At 39.4% G+C, this 18,309-nt stretch overlaps 1 protein-coding gene across 18 annotated transcripts in view; it reads left to right on the top strand.

The window, feature by feature from the left end:
* The window catches only part of tenm2 (teneurin transmembrane protein 2), a 1,150,537-nt gene that overhangs the window by 1,083,960 nt on the left and 48,268 nt on the right, over positions 1-18,309 (top strand). For 16 of the 18 annotated variants that reach the window (XM_062973910.1, XM_062973906.1, XM_062973905.1 and 13 more), the window contains 5 exons: positions 2,461-2,710; positions 5,717-5,737; positions 13,227-13,459; positions 14,924-15,078; positions 16,435-17,309. In XM_062973910.1, coding sequence (XP_062829980.1) covers positions 2,461-2,710; positions 5,717-5,737; positions 13,227-13,459; positions 14,924-15,078; positions 16,435-17,309 — 1,534 coding nt within the window. The remainder of the gene's footprint in view (positions 1-2,460; positions 2,711-5,716; positions 5,738-13,226; positions 13,460-14,923; positions 15,079-16,434; positions 17,310-18,309) is intronic. The other 2 variants (XM_062973904.1, XM_062973901.1) reach the window with 1 other exon arrangement.

The following is an 18,309-nucleotide window of genomic DNA, read 5'->3' as shown; positions in this document are numbered from 1 at the left end:
ACATCCAAAGGCACCTGGGCTGTCATTTTATTGGTGTCACTTTCTAGCTTTGATCAGATATATGTAATGCCATTGAAAAACTAGTATCTTTCCCCTTCTATACCTAAGCACTTGCTTACCCATCAGATAGAAAAGCCAGGTAGGTTGATCAAAAGGATGCAAAAATCAATCCAGCTTAATTTGTATTTAATTCTTTCCACTCCTGCCTCCTTTTTGCCCAAGACATTTTTAACTATATAAAACAGGTATACTAATCAAGTCCCGCGGTATACAATCATATAGTAAAACGGTGTCCCTTATAGAAATGGCAAAGTGTGTGCTTTAATCCACGGATACGGAACACCCAGCCTATTCCAAGCCATGCTCTGTAGGAAGATTAAGCTGTAATTGTTAAAATAACAAAGGGGGAAATCAGATTTCCTTCAAGCAATGTGGAGCTTACTTACTTAGGCGATCCCTTGTAGGCCGAGGATGATGGTCCTCCATTTCTGTTGTTTTGGGGATGGATCCATAGATAATAATAATAATAATAATAATAATAATAATAATAATAATAATAATAATAATAATAATTTTATTCTTGTACCCCGCCCCATCTCCCCGAAGGGACTCGGGGCAGCTCACATGGGGCCTTGCCCAACATCACAATATAAAATTAAAAAAAACCCACAAATTTACAACAATAAATCAACAATATCAGTAAAACAATCGAAAAGGACAATCTTACAAGATAAAATGTTAAAACAGGTATATCAAACACAAGTCTGGGCCAAAAGGTGAATGTGTCAAGTTGGGGGGGAGATAGTTACATAATTGACATAGTCAATGAAGTACTATAAATGACAATAGTGACAATAAGAGGGCAGATCAGTGGGTCTATTATTACATAGGCAAGCATCTTAAACCAACAAAAGTCACTGAAGATGGCTGAAGAGACCTATTCTTGATCTGCATGTTCTCCCACAGTGAGGATATCGGTTTCCAGGTGGAAGTCGGTCCTGGTCAGGGTTGGCTTGACGGGCCTTCTTCTTGGCACGTTTCTCCCTTAAGCCCTCCATTCGTGCCTCTTTGAAGTCCGCAACACTGCTGGTCACAGCTGACCTCCAATTAGAGCACTCACGGGCCAGGACTTCCCAGTTTTCAGTGTCTATGCCACCGTTTTTAAGGTGGAGCAGTTGGGGAGGAGAAAGGGCACTAAATTTCTAGAGGGGCTCGTAGGAGTTTTCTCCTCCTCCTTTACCTTTACATATCAACCCTACATTTTCCCAACCCACACACTCCTCTTTCTCCTAGTTTCTTTCTCCCTCATCTATGTGGCTGGCTGCCTTGACCCAGCCCCTTTCCCTTACCTCAGCAACCTGGCCTTGGCTTCTTTTTTTCCTCCTTGGACAGCAGCAGAACCCTTCCTACCCTGCCTAGCAGCTGCTTGTGGGAGTTGACAGGCAGGTCTCTTCCTTGGGCAACGTCATCAGGTAGTACTGGAGAAAGAACTGGGGCTCACCACTCACTACTTCTGCCACTGCTGCATGGATTACAGGCAGCTACAGCTGCTGATGTGACTTCTCCACCTTATGGCCATATTTTTCTTGATCCTCAAATTCAGTTAAGCAACCTCATTTCTGGTCACGACCCACAGTTTAACAAGCTTTGGTCTATGCAACACAGTCATGTATATTCCAATTTTGAATTTTGCAGAAATGGACAAATATGAGTTTTGAAAATGTGCAAAAATCTTTCTTATACCAAGGGGACAAAATCAGTGTCAGAGGAAGAATTGTTATTGTATTTTCTTGTGTCCATATGAGGAGGAAACATGCATATCTGGTACTGTCATGGCTTAATACTATGGAATGATGGAAGCTGTAGTTTTATAAATCTTTAGCCTTTCCTACCCAAGAGTGCTGGTGCCTTACGAAACTACAAACCCCAAGATTTCATAGCACTGAGCCATATCAATGTGATGTCAAACTACATCGATTCTAGAGTGTAACTGCACTCAAAACAGTTACCTTAATGGATGACAAGAATAGGGAAGGGCTAAGAAAGTCACTCTGATTTCAGTGATGAATTTGCTTATAATCTCTCAGGTGTTTGTGGTGACAACAGATCTATAGGAAAGCAGAAAACGAGTTGAATGGTACCTAAACAGTGGAAAGCAAGGGACATAAACTAATATGGTGTAGACTGAAATAGGAGTTGAGGGCAAGACCAATCTTTCACAGTAAAAGGCAGCAAAAGAATGGTATTTTACAGCTCCTGATTTGTTGGTTACTTTATTTTATACTTGCATAGTAATATTTAAGACCATCTGATACCAAGTCCTCACCAGATGATTTATATAACAATGTGTTAAAAGCAACTAACAGAGATTAAAAATTCAAGACAGTGAAACTGTTACCAAACAGCAACATGAAATTAATAAAACATAAATTGAAATGCCTCATCTCTATTCATTGTTAGGTATTCTACACAAAGGCAATGGAGAGAATCAGTTTCTAACTCAGCAGCCAACAGTGATCACCAGCATCATGGGAAATGGGCGTCGAAGAAGTATCTCCTGCCCAAGTTGTAATGGGCTTGCTGAAGGAAACAAGTTGTTGGCCCCTGTGGCCCTTGCTGTAGGAATCGATGGCAGCCTCTTTGTTGGGGATTTTAACTACATCCGGCGCATCTTTCCCTCTAGGAACGTCACCAGCATTTTGGAATTAAGGTAAGCCCACAGCTGCAAATCCATCTACACCTCCTCTTTCTTTATGGCATGCTAGCACTCACAGCCATTAGTCCCACCCACAATTACAACTGAATGTGTAAACAGTGAATAATTCAGGGGTGCTTTGAGCTGCTGGAGCCCCGGTGACGAAGTGTGTTAAAGCACTGAGCTGCTGAACTTGCGGACCAAAAGGTCCCAGGTTCAAATCCCGGGAGCTGAATGAGCGACCGCTGTTAGCCCCAGCTCCTGCCAGCCTAGCAGTTCGAAAACATGCAAATGTGAGTAGATCAATAGGTACTGCTCCAGCGGGAAAGTAACGGCGCTCCATGCAGTCATGCCGGCCACATGACCTTGGAGGTGTCTACGGACAATGCCGGCTCTTCGGCTTAAGAAATGGAGATGAGCACCAACCCCCAGAGTCAGACATGACTGGACTTAACGTCAGGGGAAACCTTTACCTTTTACCTTGAGCTGCATTCTGAACCTGAATTTTCCCTTCCTGGGAGGATTGAAACAGAAGATGAAGCTGTGGGGTTTGCTGTATTATTTTCCAAGGGACTCCTCTGGCATCAGATGGGATCTTCCCCAAACACAAGGTGGATGGTGTTAGTTAAACATGAGTGTAACACTATTTAAAATCATCCAGATTATAAAAGGCAGATTTGCATATTTTAGGGGAGAAAGTAGATAAGTGATAAAGGTTATGCAGGGAGAAAGAAAGGAAGAACTGTGAAGAAGAGGGAGTAGATACGAGAAAATACTTACATACAAGGAGAAAATACTTAGATATTAAGAAACTGAGAAGGAAGCAAACAAGGAATGAAAGAGAGGCAGTAGAAAGATTAAACTCCTTCAAAAGTAGATAACATTTACAAGGGGGAAGGAGTGATGGGGAAAAAACCAGATGAAATAGGCAAAGGAAAGTATAAAAGAAAGAAGCAATAGAATATAAAGGCAAAAAGCATAGCAGTAATAAGTAGTAATCGCAAAGGCATCAATGGGGTCTGGTATATGAATGATTTTACTATTGCTTTTTTTAATTTGCAAGATACTTTTGAGTTTTTCTTTAAAATTGAGTTTTTCTTGCATCCTTCATGAAAATGTTTTGCAGATAAGGTAGCCTGATTTAGTGTAACATAGTCTTGTGTGTTCACCTAATCTATACTGGCATCTCAGTCCATCTCCTTTAAATTCTATAATCTTCAGTAAAGATAAAGGTTTTCCCCCAACATTAAGTCTAGTCGTGTCTGACTCTGGGGGTTGATGCTCATCTCCATTTCTAAGAGCTGCCATTGTCTGTAGACACCCCCAAGGTTAAGAGGACAATATGACTGCATGGAGCACCGTTACCTTCCCACCGAAGCAGTACAGATTGATCTACTCACATTTGCATGGTTTTGAACTGCTAGATTGGCAGAAGCTGAGGCTAACAGCGGGAGCTCACCCCACTCTCCAGATTCGAACCACCAACCTTTTGGTTAGGAAATTTGAAAAACGAAAAAATAAATAACAAGGCCTGCACTCTAAAAATAAATGCTATTTTATAACAATAAATAAACGATTTAATTTATGGACTTGTATATAATAAACCATTGGATTGTCATTGGATTAGGTGAGGTTGAAAAATAAATACGTGTTGTCGAAGGCTTTCATGGCCGGGATCACAGGGTTGTTGTATGTCTTTCGGGCTGTGTGGCCATGTTCCAGAAGCATTCTCTCCTGACGTTTCGCCCACATCTATGGCAGGCATCCTCAGAGGTTGTGAGGTACCTCACAACCTCTGAGGATGCCTGCCATAGATGTGGGCGAAACGTCAGGAGAGAATGCTTCTGGAACATGGCCACACAGCCCGAAAGACATACAACAACCCCAAAAATAAATACGTTTATCAGTGGATATTAGCAAGAGCTTGGGGAAAAAATAACGTTTGGACATGGCCTATGCTGCTTGAGGGATTTTGTAAAATTCTGAGGGAGAGATGTTGCTTCGTCAATATGGGCTTACCAGAAGCTCATTATTGTAAGAAAAGGATGCTAAACTGCTCAGGCTTATTTTGTATTCTTAGGAATATAGTTGAACAGGCAGGCTTTGCTAGACATACACACACATTACACAGAGTATGTAAAGGTCAATACAAAATGAATGATAACGGGTTAGATTCTGTACGTGTGGAGTGTGTTTTGTCATTCTTAAGTTTGTTTCTATTTCAGTTTGTTATCAATAACTGTATTTGTTTGTGTCTGGGCAGAAACTGGGTTTCCCTACAAAAAAATCAGTAAAAAGAAAGAAAATGAAAAGCAATTGTGTGAATATATTTCTGGTCTTAAAGAGAGTGAGTGAGCGAGAAAAGCTAGGATGTGATAAGTATGAGCTTTCTGTGATAGGATGTCATATGAGACCTATGCTGGTCTGAGTCAATAGATATCATTTCTGAGATGAGGGTCAGAGGGTCAGCAAACCACATGTGGAAACTCATTCTTCAAGATAGATGCTTGCCATGGAATTGCATGCATTTCTTTGGATGACAGTACATCCATAAACTACTGCCTGCATGTATTCATCTGTTTTCCATTATCTGAAGTAAACTGGAGTCTGCAAGTGAATAATAAAATTTGCAGATCCTAAATGATACTATTGTTTGCCTAGGAAGGATATTACCTCATTTGACTTCTGTCAGGTTTATACTGCAGTAAACCTGCTACAGACAGCTGCCAACTCCTTTCACTGTCAAAATCAAGGATTCCCACAAGACATTATTTCAATGATCTAGAAAGTTTCTTCCCAACAAATGCCTTAAGGGGCTATGCCAGCAGGGGACTATCTAATGCCTGCAACTCCTTTTGTTGTGCTTCATCCCTAAAGTAACCTCAGGTTAAAGCTGAAAAGAGGTTTCCTTGCCCATCTTCTCTTGTTGAATAAGACAAAATGCTATGTTTGCTTTATGGTCTCCTCAGCTAACTGTTTTCTCTTTCTCCCCCCACCCCCTTCTGTTCCCTTTCTGTAAAGAAATAAAGAATTTAAACATAGGTAAGACCGCAATCCTGTTATCATTTGCTACCGTTTGTTTGTTGTGTTTGCCTTTTTGTGTTGTGCTTCTTGTGTATCATTCTGTTTTAAATGCATTAGATGCAACAACATTCATGTGCTAATTGTATGTTATGAATATGATAAGCATTAGCAATTATACAACGTAGTCAAAAAAGCAACCAAATAAGTTCTGACAGCAATATCTAATGGAATCCAAGGATAATGAACCCCAAGCTAACTTTTGTATGAACATTTCTCCCTCAGTCTGTAATTGGCCTAAATGGTTGAGGCAGACTATAGCAGTGCCTTCTGTAAAGGCTGGAGAAGGTTCAGAAAGGCACTAATGAACTGGAAATGGGTCAGAAACTCATTTCCAACTCATTAATGAATTTTTCTGGATTCGGGCTCACCAGCACCACCTCTTTAATACAATGTTATTAGTTGGTCAATCTGTTGGGCAGATTGTATCCAACCACCAAATGTATTAATTAATTCAAACAGAGTTTGAAATCCTTCCCTGGTCAGTTCCCCTGGTCCTTCTTCAAATTAATCCACATTTTGTTCACCTTCCCTGTTCATGGTGAGAGTTGAAGGAGAAGCACAGCAGAAGCATGAAGCATTCCGGCATCCATTCCCTGTCACCTTGAGCAATTTCCCAGAGCTATTGATCATCAAAAGTTAATTTGCTACAAAATAAAAATAGTTTACTATTTGAATAAATAAGATGGAGCTTGAAAACAGCAGTGATATCACATAGATCCAGTTGGATCCGGCTAACAAACTGGCCCTGTAATTCGAACCTGGCTCTTGAGATACTGTAGGCTTCCTGCTGGGTTTGCTAAATATAATGAATAAAGTAACAAGTTGTCATCTATGACTAAGCTGCTCAGGAAGGAATGGAGGGAGGGATTCAGAGAGAGAATTCTAAATTGCTTTAATGAGATTTCTATTGCAGAATAGTGTCATGGGAGTGATAAGAGAGCCCAGGGCTCTATTAATGTTTGTATGTAGCAACCAAAAGGCAACTTCTTCCTGTTTTTCACTGACTTCCTGCCTCACTATTTTAAATAGCTTGTTGAATTTGAGTAAATGCTATTGCATTTTCCACACTGCTTTTTTTTTACTGCTTAAAACAGAGAAAAAGTGGCATCCATGGCCCACAGAATTAAAATGTCTTTATTCAGTACAGTAAGATCTTCTTATCCATGGATTTGATAACCAAAGATTCACTGAACCATGCTCAAACAACTAGAGTGTTTATCCTCTAATACAATTTGATGATATGCTACCAGCCCCAAAAATAGTCAAATATAGGCTTTGCTATTATCTACTATTGCAGGTATCTTGGAGGGGAGGGGGGATCTTAAAAGTTACTTGAAAGCCACAAGCACTAATCAAGATACTCACACAGAACTCCTAAACTGTTTCCTGAAGCAGCTGCTTTATTAGCCATTGGGGATTTTTCAGGGAAATAAATGTACCTGTTGATATGGAGGTTTATATATAGCTCTTGTCAGTTTTATGGGAAGCATACAACTATAGCAAACTACCAAGGTGTCTGAGACAGCATAGGGAAGATGGCCACTTTACCTTCCTCTTCTCTGTGCATCAGATCAGGGTGCAAACAATTTCATACATCCCCTCCCAGTTAAATGACACTACATATTTAGGTTGGATTGCTGACTGACTTCCTTTAGTGCAACCCATTGTACTAATACTCACCTTCCAGACAGACCACATCCTTGGTCCAGTTCTTGGTTTCTTTCTCCCTACTACCATGAAATGCTTCTGTATTCCATGACTACCAAAATGCAACACACCTGTTCAGGCTTTTTCAAGTTGTTGTGTCTATGTTTCTGTACCCAGTCATATTTTTCTGCATACATGACGACTTGTTTGCATAAGTTATCTGTAGGTGGCCCATGTGCATCACATAGCTTTTGGTAATTCAGTTTCACTACTTACAAGACTGCCTCCACTGTTGAATGCCGTATAAAAATACCAATAGTGATAATGTACACATTTCCCAGCATTACATCTTATCTCACCATGCCATCATTTTATCCAAGCCAAAAGACAGAACTTAGAATTGGGTTGTGCAAGTAAAGGGAAGAATTATATCTCATATTCTTAGACCAGGACTGTACTTTTCCCAGTTCCATCATCTCCCTTCCTCACAGTCCTATATCATACCAAGTGTTTATAATGATTATTGTGCCAAGAGCAGTGTCAATCAACTCAAGTGTTCTTAGTCAACAGTAACAAGAATCCGACATAAGTGGGAAAGTTGTGCTGGTTGTCATTGAATTGTTGTGCTTCATCCTAAACACATTTTTGTCAGCATATGTCCCATGAAGTTCTACCATGACAATTCCAGGGTCACACCCAAGATTCAATGGAAAATTGGATTTTTGAAACATTGAAATTTTTCTATACAGAAATCCTGCCACAATCTGTGTCCACCTGAATACCTATTCTGTCCATAAAAATACCTAACACTGTACTTGGTTCAGCTAAACCAGCTCATGCATTTTTTGTTTCTAGAAAAAAGGAGAGTGACTTTCCACAAACCAATAAGTTGGTTGCAAAGAAATAAGTGGAACTCTCACTTTCAGCCTTTGTCCTGCTGACTTTTAAAGCCTCTATTGGCTTTTAGAGAAGTTTGCTCCAATTCACCCTAGGAGGGCATCCGCAGAGATCTTATTTAAAATACTTATTACATCTGCCTGTTGTTAGTCAGGCATGTTTGTGCAGAAGCTTCTCCATTTAGTCCAGTTGCCTATTTGAATAGCTGAGGCTGACATTTCTAAATTTGCAGGTGGCTCACTGGCTCTATATCTCCAACAGCTGTCAAAACAGATTTATTAGAAATAAGGTAATATCTCAAGACACCCACTGACCCTACAAGATAAAGGGAAAGACTTTGGCAGAACAATAGCTTAGCTCATTGTCAGATACAGGGACTCACTGCTGTTTTAGATTCACAGCAGCCTTTTGTAAATTATATTTTCATTCGTTTATTTAAACTATATTCCAGCTGCATTTGGAGGCAAAGCTCCTTCAAGACCACTTATGAAGTAAAACTTTCAAACAATAAAATATAAAATACAATTAATTAAAAGAGTGGCATAAAACACTGGAGCAACAACAGTAAAATGCCAAGGTTATAAAATAGAGCATAAAAAAGAAACCTTCCCTCCAGCTCAGCTCTCATTAGTACTGACAATGGAAGCTTCTCATTTCTTTAAGCTTCCCTGATTACAGGGTTGTTCCCTGATTAGCTTTTCAAAAGCCTAGCCTATTGCCCTTATGCACAATATTGACTGATTCCATGTCACTAAGAGTAAAGGCATCCTTTGACCAGCCCCAGCAGTTTTTCCCTATTAAAAGAGTGCCCAAGAATAGTAATAATCCAAAAACCATGGTAGCAGTGGGAGGAGCTTTTTAATTACTTGGCTAAACCATGCACTTGGGCCTCATGCTACTTGCTTGTCTCCTGGATCTCAGATCCCCAACTTTGTGAACCAGAAATCTCATATCTTACAAATACCAAGAATGGAGAACATTTAGACCTTGACATATTGTTGCATTGCAAGTCCCAGCATTCCTTGCCAAAGGAAAGCTACTGAGCAGGAACCGCAGTCTGGAAGCCCAAGCGAAGATTAGTACTTTTAAATCATATTTAAATATTATTTGTTTTCTATTGTATGTCAGTGCAAAGTGATTTGATGGTTTTCAGCCTTTACTGCCAACCTGCACACTTAAATGTTCACTAGTGGTACCCTACAGTGGTAAAAGGATAAGCCAATTATTTTATATATAAATATTTTAGATTGTAAAGTAAAGGTGGTCTCTCCACAAAAGGTCTGGGGAATCATGCAACTGCCCAGATGTTATTGGACTGCAACTCCCATCCACTTTAGTCAGCAAAGCCAATGAAAAGGAGTGCTGGCACTTGCAGTGCAACAACATCTGAAGAGTTGGCCTCTAGAGAGCTAAAAGAAGGTCAATTTCAAGTGATGGCAAGTGATAATGAACAATTGTGATGGGCTTGGGATGTGTTGTTAGTGTTTTTAAACCTTGGTGTTTTTTGGTACAAAGAAAAATAGGCTTGCCTCAAGACATAAGATATTTTGTACTTGGCAGCTATAGTCTAGTTCTCTGGATGACCAGTTGCTTTTGGAGGCACATATTGTCTTTACCACAGTATATAGTGCTAATTATTCATTTATGTCTCAAAAAGGAAAGGAAAGGTCATTATAGGCAATTTATTTTGGTTTTCATTTGCTTATAGAGGCTAGGCATAGGCCCACAGAACAATGTATAAATGGATTACAGCACCTTCTCTGCAGAATGTAAAACACGTCTCTTTAAGAAGCACTGCTGTGTTTCCTCAAAGGAAAGGGTAACAAAAAGTCGGTTGATACTGCCACTGTGGAGGCTGGGTGCTGACACCATCTGTAAACTGTGAGGACAACATGAGGAGAAATAAGCCAAAGGCATTTGATGTAAGATAGCTGACTGCAACAATTCCTGTTTTCAAATTGGATTATCACAGGAACATTTCTCTGTTCCATTGCTGTTTACTGCACAACACAGAGTTGTTGAATGGATTTCTTGTGCGTAGTAAAACATTTTACTGCTGTTGTATTCTCCAACACCTATGGAAGAGAGGTATATGACCATGAATGGACTACTCGTGTTTGTTTCACATATTTTCCCCAATCCATTGTTAATTTTGCTTGCCAGTAGCTATCCCCATTCCATATATTTAGGTTTGGATGCCAGTGCCTCTAGGGTATAAATATCCTAAAGGCAGCAGATCCCATCTGATCTTGGAAACTAAGCAGTGTCAGCCCAGGTTAGCACTTGAATGAGCGATCACCCAACAAATACCAGGTGCTATTAGCTTTCCTTCAGAGGAAACAACTGGCAAAACCACCTTTGAGCATTTCTTGCCTTAGCAAACCCTATGAAATGTATGGATCACCATAGGTTGACAGGCTCATACACACACGCGTGCACACACAAACTGGGGCCTCTAGTTCAAAGGTTGTGCTATAATGTAGGAAGAGACACTTAGTATAACATCATTTCTTAACTATTAGAAGTTGTATAACTCTTTTTATCACTAGCTTTGTTGCATTAATAGGGAAGCTAATACAGGCTGAGAATTTTCACATCGAGATACCTCATTTTGTTATATTGCTGTTTTCAAAAGCTCGGTCTCACACTAGCATTTCAATACTACAAAATACACATGACCTGGCTATGTTCGGACAGGGTATATTGTGATGGAATGAACCATGCCAAGATCACATTATTCCTTTCCTCAATAAGCTTTGGTACTTTTTTTCATTTTAGTAAAATGATACCATGTCATCCAAACCATAGACATTAGCTATGGTTTGGTGAAACCAACTATCTTCATAATGTATTTATTTAATTATTTATTTATGACATTTCTATCTTGCCTTTCTCAACTCTGGAGAGGACTCAAGGCAGTTTTACACATAGGTAGCTATTGGATGCCTTAAAAACAATCTACAATTAAAATGAATGTTTAAGATAAACACAAAATACATTAAAACAATGTGTTTTCAAAGGCTTTCATGGGCAGGATCACAGGGTTGTTGTATGTTTTCCGGGCTGTATGGCCATGTTCTAGGAAAGAATACTTCTAGAACATGGCCATACAGCCCGGAAAACATACAACAACCCTACATTAAAACAATTAGAAACATTTAAAACAATACAATCACAGTTTATGATTTATGATTTAAATGTGCCTTGTTTCAAACAAACCATAGTTTAAAAAGCCAGTGACTTGGTTTCAAAAGTATGCTAGTGGCGTTGCAACCTGCATTTCCTGCATTCTTATGATATAGTTTTTGGTATAGATAGATGTACCAAATCCACATAGAGCGTCTGTCAGATATTTCTCAAAGCAAAATGGGAAGTGCTTCACAGCTTAAAATTCAGAAGAGGGGAAACTATTTAGAACATTTTAACTCTATTTTATTTAATAACACAACAAAGACTGTTCTGCCCTGCTTCATCAATACTAACCTTCAGCCTGACTAACCTTGAACATATTTGTTAGCATATAGCAGTCCACTATGGACTTAGCTACCATATTAAAAAGAGTTACAAAACACTTTATAAAAATTCTTTCCATAAAGAGTGAAGGATGAGAAAGGGGAAAGACTGCAATTAAAAATTATGAGACAATTCATCTTTTATGCTGCTTCAGGGTAGGCTATAATATGTTCTAATATTTGGCATGGCAGGAGGATGGGGTAAAGGAATTTATGGGAAGGCACAGATGTTGTACATTTAAAAATAATAATTTAGAGCTACTTGTCATAAGCCATCTTACATTGAGTTCTCATACATTCTGCTGTGGTTTTGATGTTATTTTTCAAACTACTATACAAAAGTGGAACAGCTATATTCTGTAAAACATTTACATGACTGGTAAAAAGAGATCCATAAAACCAAGTTAATGAGAACCACATATAAATTCAGTTCCCATTACAATGAAGATGTAAAAGTGTCTTATATCCAGTTTTTTTTATAAAAAAAATGGAATGATGTAATAGTTAAAGAAAGGGTGATAAAAACTAGGGCAGATCAGAGCTATAGGTACAGGGCAGGATCCCCCGCCCCCGGGTGAGCTTAGCAGTTAAGGGCCAATTCGTACACATATAGCCTGATTATCTCCATGTTTATTGGCATAAGCACTGTGCATTGTTTTAAACTTTGTATATTGTATTTTATGACTGTTTTAACTGTTTTAACGTTTTAGTTCATTGTATAATTGTGTAACAGCATCAATTGCCACTTGTAAGCCGCCCTGAGTCCCCTCGGGTGAGAAGGGCGGGGTATAAATAATTGAAATAAATAAATAAATTATTCAGAAGTAAACAGAGTTCAATGGAATGTACTCTTAAGTAAGTATACTTAGGACTGCAAGCATAATTGCAGATGAGACATGTTCCAACATTGTATTGAAATAAGCTGGAAGCTTCAAGGTTATGTACTAGTCAGCAAGCCTTTTCAGATTATTTTTTTTAAAGAACATCTTACCATTTGTTCAAGGCATTCAATGAGTTCAGGATGATAGCTTTATTTCTGTGAACTTTACAACAATCCTGTAAAGTTGGTCAACTGACATACGCATAGCAACTAGCCATGGTCCACTACTACTTTATGGCAGAAAGGTGATTTGAACATGATTTGATCACATCCAAAACCAAGCTTTCCCCATTATAGCAAAGGAACAGAAAGCAGAGATAGATAAGGGAGGAGGAAAAAATGCCCTTAAGCCAAAGGGTGAGAAATGCATGCGTCCATCAGCATGGCCTGAAAGAAAGTCATTTACATTTATTCTGCCAAAGGCTACTTTGATCATCACTCAATCTGTTCTGGAAAGCCTTGTGTGGAGCTGATTGAGTCGTCATATTCTCTCTCTTTTTGTCTTCTAAAGCAACAACCCTGCCCACAAGTACTATCTAGCTGTGGATCCTGTTTCAGGCTCACTCTATGTCTCGGACACCAACAGCCGTCGCATTTACAGAGTCAGAAGCCTTACTGGTGCAAAGGACCTTGCCACTAATTCAGAAGTTGTGGCTGGGACAGGGGAACAGTGCCTGCCTTTTGATGAGGGCAGATGTGGCGATGGAGGGAAAGGAGTGGATGCCACATTAATGAGCCCACGAGGTAAGGGAACCTAAAAGATGGTCAGAAACTAAAGTGACTTTAGATATAATTATCGAGCAATTAAATCACTGCTTGCTGAGTTATTATTAATTTGTAGTTTCCTCACAATAGGTTGAGAACTATCTCGATCACACAGGTTTTTGTTGGGCTTTTCTTTGTTCTTTCTACTGGCAATGGAGTGTACTCCTTCTTATTTGATTTTCTCTGTAAAATAATACAAAAACATTTCTTAATCAGTTGTACCCTAGTGGGAACAGGGAACTACAAGCAAGTTCAATTGTCTAAAATATAATCCTTCTGGGGAGTGAAAAAGTGCCTAATAGTTGCCTGAGTAGAGACGGCCAGTGGTTCATAGTACCAACTGCACAAGCTATTACCTTGCCTGCTCCAGGCAACATTAACAGCTGGTCGTCTAGAGTGACATTTCTGCCACAACAGTGAACAAAAAGGCTCTGTTTCCACTCTGAAATAGCACACACTTCTGTTGCTCAAGGGCAGGAATACCCAGAGAAAACAGCGAGTCCTTTAAAGGATGGGGAGCAGTAAAGAATAGTCAAGAGCAAAGCAAGAAATCTGGAGGACACCAATAATAGCTAGGAAATTGGCTAGATGATGATATTGGGGCAATATAGCCTTTATGAGCACCCTATCCTATTGAGAAGAAAAGAGCTTGACTATACACGAAGAAGCCACTCAAAACAGATGTAGGGAATTAATGTGTGTGTAAGTGATTGCTTGAGACCATGGATGAACAATATGAATGAATAAATAATTTTTATTATTACAGTCACAGACCATGGATGCCCATGCAATTTTGGATAAAAAGGCTTCAGAACGTAGAAACTCCCAAGTCTTTCAGTTATTTTAACTTGGGAGTTTGCATTTGTATAGCTCACACACAAGCATATGCCATTCTTAGCTTGTTTATTTCAGTATTCTTTTTGTGTAAAATTAGAGTATGCATACTTGGAGACATAGGATATCTGTCATGTGTAATTCATGCATGTCCCCAAGTGCAGTATGAAAATAAGGGAAGTGAAATTGATTCCTGTCTAGAGGACACAGCTTGCCAAATGGCACAGACATCAAACATTTGTGAAATAGTGTGCAGGATCTTCCCAAGACTTCCGGTGTGGTATTAGAAAAAAAAAAATAGATCTTCTGTTAAAAATGTAAGAAGTAATACTTTCCATGTATTTGTACACAATACTAGGAATAAGGAAACTCAAACTACTGATCTTAATGGTAGCTTAGAAATAAATTTGTTGAACATCCAGAGCCAAATATCTCATTTCCATTCAGAACATTGTTTTTTGTGTTGATGCAATAGAGAACCTCAGTTCTCAAGCCCAGGAGCAAACATTCACAAGTGAGTGACAGCCACAATCATCTGTATTTGTGATAAATGTATCAGCAAAATATGAGGTCAGAGAATTCATATTTTACTTTCATTACATCCTGTAGGAATTGCAGTGGATAAGTATGGCCTTATGTATTTTGTTGATGCTACAATGATCCGGAAAGTTGATCAGAATGGAATCATATCAACTCTTCTGGGTTCTAATGACCTGACTGCTGTTCGGCCACTAAGCTGTGATTCCAGCATGGATGTCAGCCAGGTAGAGTGTTACTTCCCCTTTGTAACAAAACAGATGGCTATTTATTTTGGATAAATGCCTAGTTGCTCTCCTTAGAAAGTATTGTATGTCCCAGTCTGCTTGGAAAAAAGATTTTGAAAATATTTATGACACATACTGTAAGGTAAAATGTAATATGTCTAAATGAACTAAAAAAAACTTTTGCAATACATGACATGCATCAATGAAGGAAGAACAGAGCTGCAGCATTACTATATGTAATATAATTTATTCTCCCTCAAAATCTCTGTAACACTTACCTGTGTATGAGTTGACCTCATGTATAAGGCAGGATTTGGGGCCAAAATAGTGGATTTTGATATGGCTCATGGCAGGCCCGTAGCCAGGATTTTGATTCAGGGAGTGCTGGGATTTTGCTTCCGGGGGGCTGAGTCTGGGTGGGGGAGGATCTACCCTAGCAAACTTTTTGTATCGTTATCCCAATACCCTCATGCATATGGGATATATTGAGCATGGTGATCAGATCATGATATGAATAAACATAACAGTTTAAATAATAAATGTAAGGCCTTCTCGCGGACCACTCTGAGAATTGGGGGGGGGGGCTGAAGCCCCTCAAGCCCCTCCCCCTCCCCCCCGGCTACATGCCTGGCTCATGGATAAGTTGAAAATCATTCTACAAAGAGGGAATAGTGCAAACACTGTCTAAGGGGGCCAGCCATCCCTACCCAGTCATTCAGAAAAGGCCTTTAACTACTCAGAAGAGGGGTGGTTCCTTGTTCAGCAGAAGTTAAGGTACAGGATTAACTCATATCAAAAATGAGCAACCCCTTTCTCTGAGTACGGTGGCAAAAGGTTATAGCTTAGACCGTAATGGGAAAACCTCAAAGAAGCACAGATTCCCTCTTCTCTGTTGATGCTCTTTTGAAAAGAAGTGTCAAACAGCTATCACCGCTGCCACTTTCCCACCTGACATTCAAAAAGGCTACAAGGGAATGTAGTAAAGACCGTAAAGGGGGTTGGCATTTCTTTTAGGTTCTCCAGAGATGGACTAAGCTTGTGATTTTTGCCATTGTACACAGCGGCAGAAATTCTTCTTTTGATAAGAGTTAGGATACAGTACTTACATCAACCCACGTTTATTGGTCAATTTTGTTTACTAACATTTCTAGACCGATACTCAAATTTACATAGTATTCCTGCATTCTTGATATATAACTGTCCAGTGATTGTATTTTAAAGGAATACTAAGAAAGCTATGCAAGTGAATTCCTTGATTTGCTCTGTTAAAACTTGGATGAATTTTCTATGCATTCTGAGAAATTGATTGGTTCACGCTGTTCAAAATCTAATCATAACACTTTGATTATCTCATAGGTGCGTCTGGAATGGCCAACTGACCTAGCTGTCAATCCCATGGATAATTCTCTGTATGTACTGGAGAACAACGTCATTTTACGAATCACAGAGAACCATCAGGTCAGCATCATCGCTGGCCGTCCGATGCACTGCCAGGTTCCTGGCATAGACTACTCTCTCAGCAAACTGGCCATTCATTCGGCTCTGGAGTCAGCCAGTGCCATTGCCATCTCTCACACAGGAATTCTTTACATCAGTGAGACAGATGAGAAGAAAATTAACCGGCTTCGTCAGGTCACAACTAATGGCGAGATCTGCCTTCTAGCTGGAGCAGCTTCAGACTGTGACTGCAAAAATGATGTCAACTGTAATTGCTATGCTGGCGATGATGCTTATGCCACTGATGCCATCTTAAATACTCCTTCTTCCCTAGCTGTGGCACCTGATGGCACCATTTATATAGCTGACCTTGGGAATATACGTATCAGGGCTGTCAGCAAAAATAAGCCTGTTCTTAATGCTTTCAACCAGTATGAAATCGCATCTCCAGGAGAGCAGGAACTATATGTCTTCAGCATTGATGGTATCCACCAATACACCCTCAGCCTTGTTACAGGAGAATATCTGTATAATTTCACCTATAGTGCCGATAATGATGTGACCGAGGTGATTGATAACAATGGTAACTCTCTAAAAGTGAGACGGGATACAAATGGAGTGCCACGTCATTTTCTAATGCCTGACAATCAAATTGTGACTCTTGCTGTTGGCACAAATGGTGGTCTTAAAGTAGTGTCAACCCAGACTTTGGAACTTGGATTAATGACCTATCATGGGAACAGTGGTCTCTTGGCAACCAAAAGTGATGAGACAGGATGGACGACCTTTTATGAGTAAGACCTTCCCCCTCCCCGCAAGTCACAGTGCATGTCCATTGTCTGTTTATTTGAGAAACAAGTGGGGCTTCATAATGGATTGGGGTTCCAAGCACAGGTGTAATTATTGGAAATGTTTGCAGTGAGAAAATATGGGATAGCTCAAAAGAGGAGACAAGGAATGAGAAGAGGATCAAATAAGACAATTGCAGAGAATTAGTGAACCAACAAACCGAAAATTAATTGGGGTAAACAAAAGCTAGACTATGAATTAACTGATGTTTTGGAGCCTATCCTTTCAGAGAGAAATACTGTATTACTAAACATTGTATTTTGAAACATAATTCCATAACATGATAATGCCTCTTTTGAATGAAGGCTAAGATTTATAATGAAACATATTTGGTGCTACATCCAGCACCTAGTTCTAGATAGCAATTTTTCAATCAATACTTATACTAATCCCATTAATTCACTCAGTTTACCCTAGTTGGGATTGGCTATTAGGTTTAGTCCTCTGTTGTAAATTTTAATGCAACACAAATGTGCAGGAAAATGTCACACAAGTATTTACTCCACTGCTCAGCAAAGATGTTCAGGTGGTTTATATACATTTGCTAATAATAGGGGTGTTTCCTGGAAAAGCTGAATTATTACAGTGCTGAAATATAGTTAACATGTGTGAGCATTTAACATGTCTGCATTTGTGTAGCAACTAACAGAATCTCACCCAAATTTGTTGACCTTGTCTGGAAGGACGGAGCATATTTATTTCCCTTACTTGTTCTGCCCAGCTCATCACCTAATAGATTATGGCTACACACCACTAAGTTTCCTCTCTTCAGGGATTTCGATATTGCAGTTTCTTTTGGAAGGCAAATGACAGGTCTTGCTGTTCAAATGTCAGGATATTGGAATTATGCTCCATATTGGCAGATAAAACATTGATTAGCTCTAGTGATTGCTTATTCCTGAGACTGATGAGGAAATTGAATTCAAAGAGATGTGAATGAATTTT

The sequence above is a fragment of the Anolis carolinensis genome, chromosome 2, assembly GCF_035594765.1.
Source record: "Anolis carolinensis isolate JA03-04 chromosome 2, rAnoCar3.1.pri, whole genome shotgun sequence".
In the NCBI taxonomy this organism is placed as follows: domain Eukaryota; kingdom Metazoa; phylum Chordata; class Lepidosauria; order Squamata; family Dactyloidae; genus Anolis; species Anolis carolinensis.
The sequence above is the reverse complement of the archived record's forward strand: the minus strand, read 5'-3'. Positions and strand labels throughout refer to the sequence as shown.